Genomic DNA, 17,738 nt, shown 5'->3' with positions numbered 1-17,738 from the left:
TTATACTCCCTTTGCACGATAATTGACACATATTATATTTAAAGTTGAATTTCTTTATTTAAAAGGCATTTTTTATAAAAATAGTTAGGACATTATGTCCAATATCCCTTTTTGCAACTGGCAATGTTTCGTTACGTCACCCCAAACGTCACCTCATATGTCCTCTATTACGAAAATAACCTGAAATGTTTTCGATTTATCGTTTTTATCTGAAGTAATATTATTACTTAGTGATAGATAAGTTTTCGATATTTATTCCCATATAGTCTTATTTATTTTATAAGTAAGTACTTACTATGTAACACGTGGGTTGAACTAGCAGTTTCCCTAAACATGATAACTTAAATCAATTACCAGAGTATTTATTACGTATTCCAATTAAAAATAAAAGTTTAATAGCAGTAGAAAATGTGAAAAATATGTATTACGATAAAAAATAAATTCATGGTATATGTTTACTCAAAAGTGTTATTTCCGCAAGTGTTTATTCACAAACTGTCGCGCAATATCCAATAGCACGTAATAATTTTCGGCTTTTTTTACCTCACGTCATCCTTGTTTCAGGATGTCGGGGCGAAATACGCTGTAATCGAAACATGTCATATATAAAAGTGCTACACTGCACGTTATGCCTAAAGCAAGGCAAAAATGGCTTTCCTGCTAAATCTTATCTGCTAAAAATCGGAGTGAGTATATAATTCTCTAAATATAAATATACAGAAATCTTGTGTGTATCATATACTTGATTTGTCACAACTCATAATATAAATAACTTGAAAAACAATGAGGAAGAAATTGCATGAATGCCAAGTATCAACCGCATGTATATTTGTACTCTATATTTGTGTAATAATGTGCAAATATAAATGTTAGTCATTCAGTATAAACATAAAATTTTTAGTATTATTTAATGTGGCAATAAACTGTATTGTAATCACTTTACTTCATGTTTATATTACTTTTCATAAATAGATCAGTAATTGTTTAGTTTTGAATGTAATATTCTAGTTACAATAATATATAGGTAACATAGAGAGTGCTAGTATTATTATTGTTAAATAAGTCATAGATAACAAACCTTGAGTGTTGTATTACATAATCTGGATTTGTTTACTGAAAAATATGTGTAACCTGACTCAAGTTAATGTCATATATGATATTTCTATTTTGTCCACCAAAGTTGACTTCCACTTTATGTAATTAAAGAGTAAAAAGGAAACAATGTGGACAAATACAATGATACATATTAGTTGCAAAGTAAACATTAAAAGCAAGTATTTGTTATCTGCTAATCGTAAACATGACATATTGCAATAAGTTTAATACATAGTCCATAAATATGTATATTTTACTATTGCTGTTATCTAAGTATGTCTGTATGTTTTAATTTATTACATTAACTATTTGAATAACACTTTATTAGTAGTTACAATATAAGTATTTTTCTTTTAAGAAATATTTACCCATTAAAGTTATAATTATCTGGTCCTTAGAGAGATAGGGTTTACAAAATATTATGTCTATAGTTATTTCTTATTTCTCATTCAGCTGCTTTCTGTAATGCACCTACATTACCGAAAGCAGCTGAATGAGAAAAAGAAATAATCAAGGGAAGTTAAACTTTGAGAGAGTTAGATCTGCATTGGACCAATATTGACTAGTAATATATTTATGAAAGATTATAATGTAACATTAATTAATTCATATATTTTAGAATGGCACTATATCACACCAACTGGCCAGAATATCAACATCCCACTGCTGGAAAAGCAAACTGCCAATCACAACACAAACAACTGCAACAGTTAAGAGTAAAAATGTACCCCAAGATACAAGAGTATGGAAGGAAACGCCATCCCATGACAGGAAAAATAATGTGGGGCAGTATTGTATGATGCTATCCAAATTTCGGTTGACTTGTAAGTACAGGATGTAGAGAATTAGATTACAAAATTCTTATTTAGAATTTATCCAATATGCAAATTTTTATATCATTATAATTATTTTTGATTTCTTTTACTTATACAAAAAATAAAAAGCAAACATAAATACCACATCAATTTGATATATTATTATTTTCGCATATCTTTGCTATTCTGCAAAATTAAATAGGCATACTAATTTTATATTTGTATAATTTCCCAGCACTAGTGGTAATGACATCGATGGCAGGCTATGCGCTAGCACCGGCGCCGTTCGAGCTGACAACGTTCGCGCTATGCGCGGCCGGAACGGGGCTGGTGTCCGCCGCCGCCAACTCCATTAACCAGTACCACGAGGTGCCGTTCGACGCGCAGATGTCCAGGACCAAGAACCGGGTGCTTGTTAAGGGGTTATTGGAGTGAGTAGCTGTTTAAGCAGACTTTTTTCATGCAACTGAACAAACTTAATGGAATATTTAAGCAGCATTTAGTTTCATTTAAAATAGATGCTGGTGGACATATTTTCTTTTGACTTATGTAACAGTAAATTATAAAAGTTGGTGTATGATCTGCACATATATACCAATATCGGAGAAATGGGTTTCCCATAAGCATATTTAATCATGACGTAATTAATAAGCCATAGCGTGAAGAAGCATCTTAGTAGGCCAGCATGATTGTGTTGAATGCCATGAGATATCCTACTGTTGCCATTCAATACTTTAACTGGACAATATCACCTTTACCATCAGGTGCAGTGTAGCAATTCGACAAAATTTCTTACAATCCTTCAATTAATTATATTTTTTCCTTTTAGGCCAACACATGCAATTAGTTTTGCAGCAATGACAAGCATGACAGGCATAAGTCTGTTGTATTTTGGAGTCAACCCTTTGACGGCAGCCCTTGGCGCGGGCAATTTGATACTCTACACATCTGTCTACACTCCCATGAAAAGGATGTCCATACTGAACACTTGGTTGGGATCAGTTGGTAAGGAAATATAGGACATGTTGTTTTTTATTTCAATTAAATATTAACTTGAAAATTTGCTTATCCTTGAACTTGAACAGTGACAGTTGAATGGCATTGTCAAAAATAATTTATCACCAAAAGACTTCTAATGGCTTCTTTGGTGCATGATAATGTCGTAACTCGTAGACTATACGTATAGCATACTACTGATAATATTTTAAATGTCTCAATTTAGCATGATGGAATATTAGATCTAATATGTTAATAATTGTTCATATTCCAGTGGGTGCTATACCGCCTCTAATGGGCTGGGCGGGATGCACGGGCAGTTTAGACATTGGTGCTTTAATCCTAGGAGTCATATTGTATTCGTGGCAGTTCCCCCATTTCAACGCACTTTCGTGGAACTTGCGACCGGACTACTCACGCGCCGGATACAGAATGATGGCTGTCACTGACCCTGGTAAATATTTTATTATATTGTTTATATGACACATACAATAGTTAAAAACATTAACCATGTTTCATCAACATTTCCATCATATGAGGAAAAGAAACCTTAATTGCTTTCCTTACTATGCATGTGGTTAATTGTGTGGTTTGTTTTCAGCGCTATGCAGAAGAGTGGCTCTCAGACACACGGCTGTGATTACCGCAACTTGCCTCGCGTCGCCCTACCTCGGCGTCACGAATAATTGGTTCGCACTGGAATCACTGCCACTCAATATTTATTTTATGTACTTAGGTATGTATGTTTGAATTTATTGACCATCACCAATCAATATAAAATTGAAATAAGCTTAGCGTAAAGTGCATCCATTGCTACTCACGCCGACTTTAGAGATACCATAGGCGTGTGCTTTTGAACTTAGTAATCTAATAATGACAAATCATTTTAGCATGGGAATTCTACAAGAAATCAGACAGCGCCAGTTCAAGGAAACTGTTCCGCTTCTCCCTCATACACCTTCCGGCATTAATGTTACTTATGCTTGTCAACAAGAAATATTGGAGCTCGAGTGACACTCAGGAGCAAACTGAGATTACTAAGCCGCAAGACCTAGCCAAGTTACCAGATTCTAAGAGGATCACCGTCCTGCCCAGAGGGCCGGTCGTCGCGGCACAAGACGCCGAAACACCAATAAACTAAACTCTACATGTTGCGTAGATAGTATTGTTTTTGTAAATAATGTACAATTTAATTGTGATTTTTAGTGCGCTTGTAAGTTATTTGAACACACGTGTGTTGTGTTATAATCGCAGAACAATCGATACACTTCGTAGACGCTTTACCGCAATTTTGTGAAATAGGAGGCAAATTCTTGGTCTTCCAAGTTTTCTTTTTTTTCCTCCCCATTATATACTGCCACTTAGTACAATGGGTAGAGCAAGGTGAAAAGAAATGGAATTTAAATTGTGGTTTTCATACAAATACTTCTACTCAAAAATATATATCATACTACTTGAAATGTCTTCTACTGAAAAATCAATATTCTTAACTGATAATCCACTTATGTATTTGTGTTGTAATCTTATTAAAATTTGGTATCTTTTCACCTTTTATCTGTTTGTAATGATTTTATTTTGAAGATGCAACATAAAAAAAGATGGTATCGCTATTCAAAAAAATTGCTGTGGTGACATTAGCTTATATTAAATTTCTGCTTATGTTTTCAAAGATTTATGATTCCATAAACAAAAAAATATCTACAAATGTTGGCTATGAACTTTATGTTAATTTATAAACATTTTAAATTATTCTTACAGTGTGGTTTTACAAATCTAAAACCAGTTGTATCATGTGCTGTGATTAAAACATGTGTAATTAATATTTCCATAGATCAATAAAATAGTTCATATGAACATAATGACTCAGGAATAAATGAAAATACGCAGATATAAATCCTTATTTTTATTTGTGTTATAATTTAAATTAACGCTCGACCAGAAATATAAAAATGTTTTCTGGACATCTGGAATTATGTAACTATACTCCATAAAAAAGGGTTTGGTTTCTATTTCCCTGGTCAAGCTTGCAATTTATTGGAATTCGAATAACTACGTACAAACAACATTCAGACGTAATTTTGAACATCGTACACAAATGGGCATCGGGTGAATCATCGGACATATCCAGTGTAAAAGTATAACGAATGCCGCGTGCGGCAACTGGGACCCGTTTCGAATCAACATTTCTATCTGGCTTCAGGCAGCTTATTTCCTGTAAACAATAAAGGTGGCTGGTAAAACATTATTCGCCAGACTATTTGTAAATAATCTAAGTGAGGGGACCATGTTATAACCATATCGTGTAAACCATTACTTTGGCGCAGGTGTTAAGCCGGGAGCAGAATCGCGTTTGTCAAGCGTGCACATATCTCTTACGTTTGATAATAAAGGTTACGATCATGGAATATGTTGCAACGCAAGCGCCGCGTGCACGTGGCGTTTGTGGAGATTGGTTGTTGTGAATTAATATATACGGGCAGCAAAGACTTAATCTGAACCCCGTCTTAATATCTTTTAACTAAAAAAGTTTTCGAGCTTTTTTCTTCTATACCAATATTGTATAAACATCTCATATAGTAAAATCGCAAACTTATCTATACCTAATACTGTATATCTAAGTAACAATGGTGCACACTCACTTTGCTTTCTTGGGGCTGCGTCCGTGCTCCCGGCTGTCGTCGCGCGAGCGCTTGTGCGACTTGTGGTCGGAGGAGTGCTTCTTGTCGCGGCTCGACTTGTCGCGGCTGTGGTCCTTGCGGTCGCGCTCGTGGTGCGACGACTTGTGGTGCTTGTCGCGGTTTTTTGACGGACTGCAATACACATTATAATATCATCCAGTCTGTTATCGATTGCTCAAATACATAACATGGTTAAAATTTTGAGTAACAGTTTATAATGAACAGTCCGTTTTTGCTGAGCAGTCAGACTTTGTAAGCTTGTGTCTGATATCAATAAAAAATATAGTTGCGGCTTTATCGCTGTCACGCTAAATCGATATTAACTAACCATTTATCATAAAGAGACGACGTATACTGTTATGATCAAATCAATAATCAACAACATACCTGCTATTACTCTTAGATGGACTCTTATGATTTGAACTCTTGTGGTTGGAACTGGAACTTTTGTGGTTCGAGCTGGAACTCTTGTGGTTATCATGCTTGCTCTTCTTGGAGTCGTTCTCGTCGAACGAGCGCGGCCGGTTACCGCCTGACTTGCGCTTCCGGTCGAAGTCTTCGCGGTCGTAGTTCCGCTCCTTCTTGTCCTCCTCAGCCGCCTCTCGTTCCAAATCTGACCAGTCCTTACCGGACTCCTCGTCTTCTTCTGCTAATTAAAAATAATGGCATCTTATATGTTTATCACAATAACATACTATATGGTGACCCATATGAGAAGACAGACTTATGTCTGTTCTTCACCTATTTGTTTACCGGGATTGGTATATTTATAAATCAATACAACTGTTAGACGCAACGTAATATTGGTGTTTAGTTCCCGAAACCCCTATAATTATTCCTATGATGCAAGAACTACATATCTAGATATTCCAACATACAAATATTTTATTCTTATGTTTATTTGTACGCTCACCATCGCTGTCCCCGGACGCGTCCGACTCGTCCGATGCCTCGGAGTCGTAGTCGGAGCCGTCGTCGGATTCGTCTGACTCCGCGTCCGTCGGCTCGTACGCGTCGTCTTCCTCTTCCGATTCGTCGTCCTAACAAAAAGTCATTCACATTAATATCTTGAAGCACATTGACATATATTGATAATTATAGTATTCCCATGGTTATTAGACAATGTTTTCCATTAGCTACTAATTAATGTAGACCCAAATTTGTAAACTAGAATTTTACCATACACACCTGTTTAAGCACTTCAGAAATAGGCACTATCAAATAATATATTGGGCTGTCAGACAGCTACTGACCTGTTCTTCATTTTCCGCGTCTGACTCCGGATCTAAGAAAGACCAGCCGCCATTTTCGAAGAACCCTTCGATATCATCTGTGATTGTTTTCATGACTTTGGTCCAGTTGAGCGATTGGATACCTTCCGAGTACCGAATGTCGCACGAACTGCAAGATAAATAATGAAAGAGTGCTAAACGCAAAATGATGTGTTTTAATGAAAACAGAATGATTATTTGTGACACTTACTTCACTAATTATGAATAAATTAATTATTTACGATATTAAATGATATTTATAACAATCACAATTTAATATTAAGTAATTTTTTATTTAATTGACAAAAAATCTAGAACAATTAAATTCTACTTTACTTTAGATCAAAATACTACAACTAAAAAGGTTTACTAACTTCAACCACTCCTTAACATGATCCAGCATGTTCATGGGTACAGCATTCACCATGGCGACCTTCTTTGCGTAGTCCTTGAAGACGAACACCATATCGAAGTTCTTGAGGTGGAACTGCACTCGCTCGAAGTGTACCAACTCGACGTCCTCTAGCGCGATCACGAACGGAGGCCACTCGGTGAGGTTGACTAACGCACCCGACGTGGGCTGCAGCAGGACTGTGCTACGGAACGGCGCTCCGGGGAAGCCCAGCTCTCTGGACGAATGGAAAAGCAGTTAGTCATTTGAAAAATAATTTTCACGATATTTGCTAATATAAATACTAAGTTGTGTAGGGGATTTTCAAATGTGTTAATCAATTGTAAATTTCCCTGGAACTTGGTCCAACAACTCTCCAGACATTCATCAGAGCAAGCTTAGTTAGGCAACACAATGATATGGAAGGCTGGAAAAGCGAACAAATCTGTCACACACAATGAGTTTAATGCTTTCCAAGACAGATAATTACTCTTTGAACTAGTCTCACTATATAGGTTCAATAAGCCGTCCCAACCTGAAGGGCGTGTCGAACTCGACCTCCTGCTTGGTCATGTTCTCGACGCGTTCGCAGAAGCTCTTGAAGGCGACCTTGAGCTTGTGTCGCAGCTCGCGTTCGCTCTGCTCGGCGGCGAGGTCGTCGCGGTCGTGCATGTGCTGGTGCTTGCCCAGGTCCGTCGTGATCTCGCCCACCTCCGTATAGAACTGGACGTCCACATGCTTCTTTTTACCTGGGAATTATTTCGCGATTATCGATATCATAAAATGAACTTTAAGCTATTAGATTAAAGTTCGATTTGGGAAAATGGAAAAGAAGAAGCGCACGCGCATTAGTACAATTAGTTCGCGTAACGTCGCGCACTTTGAGTGAATAAAAAACTATACCAAATGTAGTAAATAACTTACCAAACATAATAGCATGTTTTAAATGGAAATGTAACAGTATAATCATTTCTCCATCGCATGGCTGGAAGAAGGCGTTCTTTATATTATTATACAAGATATCTACTTTGTCCCCTCTCACTGATGTGAACCTAAATCCGTTTGTGTGTGCTTCTAGCGAGCCGCTCATTCGTTTCGTTACTATGTTAGGTCTTATGTACAAATCCTTTAGTTTTGGGTTTCCTTTACTTTGTGAGAGAACTAGTGTGTCTTGTTTCACTAAATCCTCTTTTTCTCTTTCTTCTGCTTCTCTTGTTTTGAATTTCTTTTGCACTTCCTTGATAAGTCTGAAGCCTGTGTTTAGATTTGACGACGGTGGTGATATTTCGCCTGGCTCTTTTGTATTTGTACTTCGATAGGTTCTGTAATGAAATTAAATATTAGTACAAGATGAAATAACAGAAATAAACAAAATAAAATCACTCTGAATCTTGAACCGTTTTTCATGAATAGACAATAGAATCTAGAAATGTTAATTATACTGTGAATTAAAAATCAAATCCTTTTAGACTTCGCAAAATATAGCAAATAAGTCAGCATTCAGTTAAATTGATATATTTACATGTACTCACACTTCTTTAACGAATGTGGCGTCTGGTTGCGAGTAGTTTCCTCCTTCGTTCCTGCCCATGGTCGCGCCGGGATGGAAAAAGTTTATCCTGAGATACGTGTAGTCGCCCTCCACCGACTGCGAGATGTTCTTTATCGTTGATATGTGGAATGGTACCGGCACGCCGAATATCGGCAGTATCACCGTCTCGTATTTACGATCTAAAATATTTATAACATAGTTCATAGGCATTAGAATTGCTGTAGACCTTTACTGATGTCACAGGGACCATGTTTATTAATGTTGTGAAATTAGTAGAATCGTCGAGAAATAACCATGTTGATTTATTTTTGCATCAACTAAAAGGATAGTCCTTTGACTTTGGTTGCCATGAAAGGAAAATATAGTTATGGCAAAATTTTCTTTGTTACTGATGCTGATGTGTATGATGTAAGGATCATGTAATGGTCACTATTTAATCTGATTAATGCTGCAAAAATCAACACTTTAGTATCAATTACTCACCAACATACAATTTTAACTCTTTGACCTCATTCTCCCGCGGCATCTGACTTATACTCTTATACGATATTGTACTTTTCCTTAACTTCTCAGCGTCTTTGCCACTCGACTGTTTGGCCAACCGCTCTTTGGCCTTTTCGTTTAACGTAATGGCCAATTCTCTCTGATGCTCCTTCCGTTTCTCCTCCGACGAATGTTCCGTTCGGAGTTTGGACTCTATCACGGCCGTTCTTTTGCCTCGACCTGAAATTGTTCATGTTCTTAATATTTTACGTCAGAGAAATTGATTAGTTTTCGTGCTGTTTAACGTCATAAAGCAGATCCGATGAACGTAAGCACTTGACTGCCGTGTTCCTTAAAGCGTTATGCGTGATATATGAAAGTTTTGAGTGAATGGTCGACTGTGGTCTCGAAAAATTATTACATTTGCGCTACTATATTTTCGGGAAACATAAAATTTTGCCAGACAATAATATATACAGTATTTCTAGCATTTTCCTGTTCCCAATACTTGAAATCAATGTAACATGCATATTTATATTTTCATATTACATGAGCAATAGAACCTGGGGGTTCTATTGAATTAATAGACGATACAATACAATAAGGCCTTTTGTACCAAAAAATATGAGCATAGAAAAATAATTGTAGACACGAATTTTTAATACAGATATCTTAAGGTTATAGCTTAAGGTCCATTTTCATACATTTTGTTTCACCTTTAATCTGGGTAACTAAACAAGTATTGACAAGTAAAGAATTTAAATTTACGTCTAGTTAGTGATTAGTTCTCGCAATTGAAAGAAAAACGTAAAAATAATTAATATGCATGGATATTTCGGCCTTTAAAATTTCGTCGTATTAAATTGTAAAGGCCGAAATATCCATTAATTATTTTTACGTTTTTCTTTCAACTGCGAGAACTAATCACTAACTAGACGTGAATTTAAATTCTTTACTTGTCAATACTTGTTTAGTTACCCAGATTAAAGGTGAAACAAAATGTATGAAAATGGACCTTAAGCTATAACCTTAACAAAAGTAAATTTGTAAACTTAGATATGGGAAGAACTCTTGATTTACTAATCTGATTCTCAAAACACTAAAAGAAAACGACTACTTCCCTGAGCTTTATACATGCTACCTTTTCTCAGAAACAGATACCCCCAAACCCAAACGACTTCATATGAAATAATTTCCGAAACCACAATATCCAAATCTACTGCAATATTACAATGAATGACTTGTTACATGAACTTTGCGGTTAGTGACTGCTTTCATCGGATAAGACGTACACTCACCTCCGTTCTCTAATCACCCACGATTGCATGTAAGTAAAAAATTATGTAAATATATAAAAAAAAAAAAACACATTATGGTAGTGATGAATGAAAACTTAATAATTTATGTTTAGTAACAAGTAGCCAATAACTGTCCCCCTGTGGCTTGATTAAGTATTGATTATAGCAATAGGAATTATTTGTAATGCCTTTAATTTTTTTTTTGCTATTTAAGTAGCAAAAAGTTTTCATTCATCAAATCAGTTTATAATACAGCGCAGTCGTATTTTCGTCGATGTTCTGGTAAGAAAATGTTATGTTAACAAAAAACACCATACAATTAAAATTTGCACCGAGAGATGAATTAGATTATATGAATTATCATGGTACTTTACAAACCATTTTGGGCAGATAAAGGCATTTAAGATTTTTTTTTATAGTATAAATGGGGCTTATGTATGATTTTTAAATTGAACCACACTATTTCTTTACATCATTAAGGCGAAAAATTAAACCTCTGATATTAAACATTTATATGACAGCATAAACTTTCTCACAAAATGTTTTCGCAATGCAACATAACGACAAGTACAATTAACCATACAAGTGGCTGAACAAATTAAAAAAATTCAAATTGCATTTAAACTTTTGTGTCCATATCAACAAACTTTTTTTCCTCACTAAAATATTCAGATGGTTTACTCAAGTTAATGTGTATAAGCATCTTGAAGTTTTGAATTCGTTCAACTACTTTTGTGGGTGATTGTACATTAAGGATCAGCGCAGACTGACTGTCAAATAGATGTTGTCTTTTCATTACCCACCATATCCAAAGGACATGTTGCATACTAATACCACCTCACACACTTCTGCGCTGATGCTAAGTCCAGTCCACTCGACACTCACCAAGTATTTCAGTCTTATTTTCCTTTTCTTCTTCCTCTTCCTCGTCGTCGTCTTTCAAGAAGATACCGATGTTCTTGATCTTCTTTTTGGACTGTGTGAGAAGTGACGCCGGCTGTTCCTCGTTCACTAGCACCGTGTCGCCAATGAATAGAGCGTATGTCTGCAATAATTATCGATTCAAGATACAGTATAGTACAAAAGATACAATTCTGATATAATAAATAGCACAAGTCAATGACATTTTACAAATAGACGCGTCATACCCTAACAAAATTGCACATAAAAACAGCGGAGTATTTACTATAGTCACAGCCCTAGCGGCTCGCATCGATACGGCTCGAGCGAGCCCGAGTGGTTCCGAATGGGCCCGAGCGTCGGCCGCCCCGTCGCCATGACAGTCGAATGAAATGCATTTATTAGTTTAAAAAATAAGTTAAATAGTGTATACTTATTACTAACGTATGAAATGAAACGTTTTTTCATTCACAGTTGGAGTATAATTTGTACATCGTCTAAAAACATAGGAAGGCATTTTATTTATAAAAATACAAGAAGTTAGTAAGCCGACTAGCCGCGACAGTGGTTGGAGGTTGACTAAGTGAATGTCGGGCAGTTACCTTACTTTCGTCTTGCCAGTATTGAGCTCGGACAACGTATCTATGTAATAAAAACATCTTAGGCACAAGTCATGAGTACAGAGGAATGGTGGTGGGAGCGAGCTCATGTGTGTACAATCAGCCACTTAAGTAGTTGAACAAATTCAAAACTTCAAAATCAAATTGAAATTAATTTTGATGAAATATAACGATTGTTATTGTAAGGGCAAAAATTAAAACGCGATTTGAAATTTTTTATTTGTTCAGATACTTTTCTGGCTGACTGTACAAATCCGACGAAAGTTCATATTAGACTCATGGCACGTGTAAGCCAATAGCCGTATTAGTCCATAATAGACAACGAGCATCGACGGAACCAATCACGCGAAACATCGACGCGTTGGAAGTCAGACCGACCAATCACGAGTGAGCTATGTCTTGTGCCTTTTTATATACTAAAAACTGTGTGTATCGGATATTAGAAAAGTTTTTTTGTTTTTGAAAGAATCGATGCTTGCCATGCATATTTCGTTTCTTTTTTTTTCTAAATACACAAAATTTTAACATGCTTCTTCATTGAGCATAATTTTCATGCATGCTAAGTTCCAGCACGCAAAAAAATAATGTACAGGATGTTCCGATAAAGAGATAGAAAACTTGAATCATATAGAGGAGGAATGATTTTTAACTTCTCTATATCTTAACAATAATAGATATTTTAAAACAACTTACCTTTCCTTCTTTATCAGTGGCGGCGCTATTGGTCAGACCAGCTAAGCCAATGTTGATGTTAAACACCATACCTTTCTTTGCCACCACTGATGTTTTTGGACCTATAATTATTGAGCTTTCACGAAATTCTATACCCATTGCAAAGCTGTAACAAATTTAACATAGCAATTTTGAAAAAAGAACCAGAAAAAATAATTAATCTTAAAAATTCATGCCATGTGTTTACTATGCCAAAGTATTACCACACAAGCATGCTCAATGTGAAAATGCGTACCCAAAAGTCTTGGTTAAATTATCCACTAAATCCGGCTTCTCTTTCTTAGCCAGTTCCAATCCAGCTTCATATACAGTGGATAATTTGGCTCCTGCCACAAGTGTTTTCATCACTTGTTCTTCTAGATTTAACAAGAAGTTGTAATTGCTTTGGATCTCATCTGTGGGATTGACCAGCAACGTTCGCACAATATTCGAGCAGTACGATTTATATCTGGCGCCCAACGAGCACACAACTGCGCCGAAATGTAGGTGATTCTTGTCTGAAACTGCACTGAATTTCAGACTGTAGTTCCCTCCCGACTGTATGATCGGCGGATAACACATGTCCACTTGACTCGTGTCGACGCCTGTGACGTATTTCTTGTCTGATATGGCCGCCTCGACGCCTTCCGCTAGTTTTGAATGTTTTACTTTCTGAAGAAAATATGTGCTTTTCAAAATCATTAATTTAAATAAATTAATTAATCGTAAAGAACTGTTGCTTACCTTATCTGAATCAATAATTTCCATAATTTGGTCTTTTAAATACTTTGTAAATACATCTACTGTGACCATACATGCTTTTTTAACTGTGATTATTTCTGAGTCTTCTTTCGGCGCCATTAAAAAAGCTATTGTGGAACTGATATCATGATTTTCGAACTTTTCGCTTTTTATAACAGCTTTCCATCCTTCGCAAAATTCACCGGGATAAATGTCTTTAGCGAAGATGCCTAGAGTTTTGCCTGATTTTGATTTTTTGATTTCTTGTATGAGTTTGTTGAAATTTTCTTTGTCTTTATCATTCTGAAGACAAATAATAGAATTTATATAATTTCCGTGTTTTCACAAAACATCCTCAATTTTTATTTCATGATTAATCTAATAACACAGTGACGTATAACCAAACAAGTACTGTCATATAAAATACTCAAGTTACTTACTCTGTCTCGTACAAGTAGTTTCACTGGGGGTAGTTCTGATTCTTCTTTGCCATTTTCAATTTGCCTTAAAAATTCAATCTTTTTTTTGCTTGCCAGAAAACACATGCTGTTCTCTGTTAGTACTGTGATTGTGTCTGGAAGCTCGTATCCAAACAGCCATGTCTGTTGGCAAAATATATAATAAATATATCATTCACCTGTTGTAGTCAATGTATGGCTGGTAGGTTAGGTAGGTTAGGGCTCATGTCCTCGCCGGTGAGGATCGCGACGCGTTACCCTTCTATTTCCCCCTACTTGCCAGCCCGAGCTGGTTACTTCGGTTTGTACAGTCAGCAACAGAAGTCATTGAACATAATTTGTTTCCAATATTTCCTAATCATTATCATTTACCATAAGGGGCATAAGGGCCACGTGAAGCGGGCACGAAAAAAAACTCGATGTCTCAGATTTTCGTAATATTTGATTATGTTATACCTGTATATGTCCTCGATCCAGATACAAAATATTATTAAAGTATAAAGCCTGGTAAGCGAGTTAAAGGACTTTGAACAATTATCAAGTTTTTAAACGTTACAATAAAAATCTCATACCAAATAAAAAAAAAATTTTTGCTTTGCCAAGAGCAAATCTGGAAGATGCTTGAAATGTACCCCAGACAATATGATATAAGAAAAATGTTTAATTCAAAAGAAAAAATATTTCACTACATCAACATAATATTAAGCCAAATACCTCATAATATAATGTATGTTTACAGCTAAAATTAGATTAGGAGTCTTAAGTCAAAGAAATATTGGAATAATAAGTTGATACTATGAAATACTTGCAGTATTGGCACTGAAATTGACACTACACTAATATTATAGACCTCAATTACCTATTTCTACTCATATTTGAGCTGTTCAGGAATATTCAGAATAAAAAAGAAAAACAAGTCTGCCGGGAAATTCCATTGCTGTTGTATGGTGAAACAAGCATGTTAATTGATTGATTGTCAGGGCACACACCTGTGCTTATAGTATCAACACCATAGAGAATATTTATAACAGTCCCGAGACATACACATTAAACTTTATTAAGCTCCTTAATTTTCACTGCCTTTTATGATTATGCTGACTACCTTCAAACACTGTTACTTAACCACCAATATGAACAAAGGAGATATCCTTTCCTGGGCAGATTCATAGAACAGCTAAAAAAATTATCAATATTCTAAACATTTCATAAAAAAAAAACAATTTGTATTGCACAACACACTGTAATACAATAAAAAATTTAAAGAAAACATAATACCCTTGTTCATAGTCTTCCAACCTAGACTGAGCCTCTTTAATTGTGAACTTGTGTGTGCAAATTTAAACTCTAATATTATATCACACAGCCTATTTTAAACAAACATAGTGCTTCCAGTATAATTGATTGCATTCATGTGAGAATGAAAAGTATACATTACATTATATAAGTGACAAAGTAAAATAGCTTAAAGAAAGGTGTTGAAACTGATTTTTCAAAACAATTATTGTGTAATAAATAACCTTACACAATATATCTATAAGACCTGTTTGCACATGGAGTAAACAATCTAAGAAAAGTACACTGTGATATTGCTCTTTTTTTTAATTTTGGAGTAACAAAATAAATTTTGCTAAACAAGCCAATGTTTGGTATCTACTTGAAATATATGTTTTACTGAGCTTAAAACTATAGATTATTTTTTATTTAAATATGTCTGTCTCTGGACTATCGCTCCAATTTCGAAAATTATTTCAATAGTAAGAAGTTATACTATCTTATGAATTTTATTCCAAGAACAGCCATATCTGTAGATGAAGCCATAGCCAAAAATTAGTGCATGACATGATAGAGAGCCATTGATGTTCCACGCAAGGCATCAGATGGGATAAAAAAATACATCCTAGCCAGACACCATGCAGGGCTCAGTAGAGTTGCCAGGATCAACCCCCTGCTCCCAAGCTCACCGCTGATACTAGGAATATTTGATTATATAACACTAACTCTTGCAATGTTTCAAGTTGCTATATTGAATATTGCTATTACTACTCAACATTTGAGAAGAATCACTTCACAAGTTTTTCTTAGACCAAAGGACTATTTTGCTTTTAATAAGATGAAAGAAAGGTTATAAAGTCTTACTTATAAACTTGTTTTAGGCATAAGAGGTGCTTAAGAATTGCTTAAATAGCTGTCTAAAACATCACCAGTTTCCTACTTTAAACCTTATTAAGAGGCAAGATGGTGAGTGTTGACTTACAGCTGATTGAGTAAATTTGTGTTTTAACTAAGCAAAGCTTTGCAATTTTTTTATAATTAAGACAGTTAATGTTGGACTGGTTATGCAGGTCTATTTGTGTACCAAATTTATTTTTTAATTTAAACCTTTTTTTCTAACATTACTAAATATTCACCAACAGTCACAGTTACAATGTAGGTTGAAATTCAGGATTAAAATAGTATTTACTAGTAAGTAGTTGAGAAAACTATATTAAATATACTATAGTTGTTCATATGGGTGTGACTATATTTGAACAAGTCTTTATGCATAACTAAAATTAATTGTATGAAATGGTTGAACTATGAATAGTATATTATATTACCAATTCTAGGCATATGAAAATACGAAAGGGCTTACTAAGGTTCTGTAAAAAAATCTAGCTTTATAAAAAAGTAAATTTGTCTAATAGGAACTTTCCTACCGACGGAATATTTAAACAACTGCGAATCAACAATCAGTGAAAAACATCGTTTGTTGTGATTCATAGAATTGCGCAGAATATTGTTGCTAAACGTTTATAAACGTATTTAATTACTGAAAGCGTCCGGTATGTGGGCAGGACGATAAAAAGCACATGGAAATTGTAAAAAATGCGCGTACCTGTAGCGCTGTCGATTTGCTGTAAAGTGTGTCCTCGTCTACTCCGACACATGATACCAGACAGTCGACCTTCGCCAGCGCATCATCACTCTTTGAATCTGAGGCAGCAGCCTGCAAAACGCACATGTGAGAAAACTGGAGTCCAAAAACCGTTTTGTTATATGCGAAATGAAACAAACCTTCCAAGCTGCGTACAGCTTTTTCATACGACGGTAAAATGTATCTTTATCGAGCGATATATTAGACATTGTATCCTAAACTAATTAAACCTAAATTAGAAATAATAAACTACGTAATTGCGGCTGAAATTCGAAAAATTATACACTACTACACGACATTACACTGGCGTTTGACAGAAAACACAAATGGCGGGCGTCGGTCGCGATTGAATAGTTCTATTATTGTTTATGGTTGCGTTTGGATACGCACAGCTAAACAAAAACTGACAATATTATTGTCAATAATTTAATCAGTCTACATAATGCACTATCCATTCTATTCTTTATCAATTTCTACTTTCAAGTTCTACGTCAAAATATTACGATAGAGATGAGCGAACATGAACAATGATTGCGTCAATGATGTACTTAATATTCGTACTATGTATTTATTCTTTTATGTCTATACTATACATTGTATTATTTTTTTTCCGAAATAAAAGCTTTTTCTCAAGTTCTTAAGGCGATACCTCAAGGTCCATTTTCATACATTTTGTTTCGGCTTTAATCTGGGTAACTAAACAAGTATTGGCAAGTAAAGAATTTAAATTCACGTCTAGTTAGTGATTAGTTCTCGCAGTTGAAAGAAAAACGTAAAAATAATTAATAATCATGGATATTTCTGCTTTTAACATT

The 17,738-nt window shown here is 35.2% G+C and overlaps 2 protein-coding genes across 5 annotated transcripts; one reads left to right on the top strand and one right to left on the bottom strand.

Moving 5' to 3' along the window:
- Positions 1-126: 126 nt before the first annotated feature.
- Positions 127-4,800, top strand: LOC115449353 (protoheme IX farnesyltransferase, mitochondrial). Of its 2 annotated transcripts, none has more exons than XM_030177136.2 (8): positions 127-283; positions 565-686; positions 1,715-1,919; positions 2,146-2,341; positions 2,740-2,915; positions 3,181-3,360; positions 3,508-3,642; positions 3,797-4,800. In XM_030177136.2, exons 2-8 carry the CDS (start codon positions 597-599, stop codon positions 4,045-4,047), a joined length of 1,233 nt encoding a protein of 410 aa, XP_030032996.1. In that variant the 5' UTR covers positions 127-283; positions 565-596; the 3' UTR covers positions 4,048-4,800. The 2 variants fall into 2 exon arrangements, with proteins under 2 accessions (XP_030032996.1, XP_037295642.1); XM_037439745.1 differs by lacking the exon at positions 127-283 and adding an exon at positions 429-447.
- On the bottom strand, positions 4,795-17,281 carry LOC115449352 (FACT complex subunit spt16). 3 transcript variants are annotated; one of them, XM_030177133.2, is made up of 18 exons: positions 17,064-17,281; positions 16,885-16,995; positions 13,992-14,153; positions 13,555-13,854; positions 13,067-13,482; positions 12,793-12,937; positions 11,465-11,624; positions 10,580-10,588; positions 9,282-9,521; positions 8,779-8,977; positions 8,171-8,568; positions 7,782-7,995; positions 7,230-7,484; positions 6,838-6,985; positions 6,498-6,624; positions 5,972-6,233; positions 5,546-5,716; positions 4,795-5,118 (listed from the first exon to the last, which is right to left on the bottom strand). In XM_030177133.2, exons 1-18 carry the CDS (start codon positions 17,130-17,132, stop codon positions 5,112-5,114), a joined length of 3,393 nt encoding a protein of 1,130 aa, XP_030032993.1. In that variant the 5' UTR covers positions 17,133-17,281; the 3' UTR covers positions 4,795-5,111. The 3 variants fall into 3 exon arrangements, with proteins under 3 accessions (XP_030032993.1, XP_030032994.1, XP_030032995.1); XM_030177134.2 differs by having other exon boundaries at positions 5,972-6,230; XM_030177135.2 differs by lacking the exon at positions 10,580-10,588.
- Between the last annotated feature and the right edge of the window lie 457 nt (positions 17,282-17,738).

This window comes from Manduca sexta, chromosome 17 (genome assembly GCF_014839805.1).
Source record: "Manduca sexta isolate Smith_Timp_Sample1 chromosome 17, JHU_Msex_v1.0, whole genome shotgun sequence".
Classification (NCBI taxonomy): domain Eukaryota; kingdom Metazoa; phylum Arthropoda; class Insecta; order Lepidoptera; family Sphingidae; genus Manduca; species Manduca sexta.
This window is presented reverse-complemented; position numbering and strand designations above follow the sequence as displayed.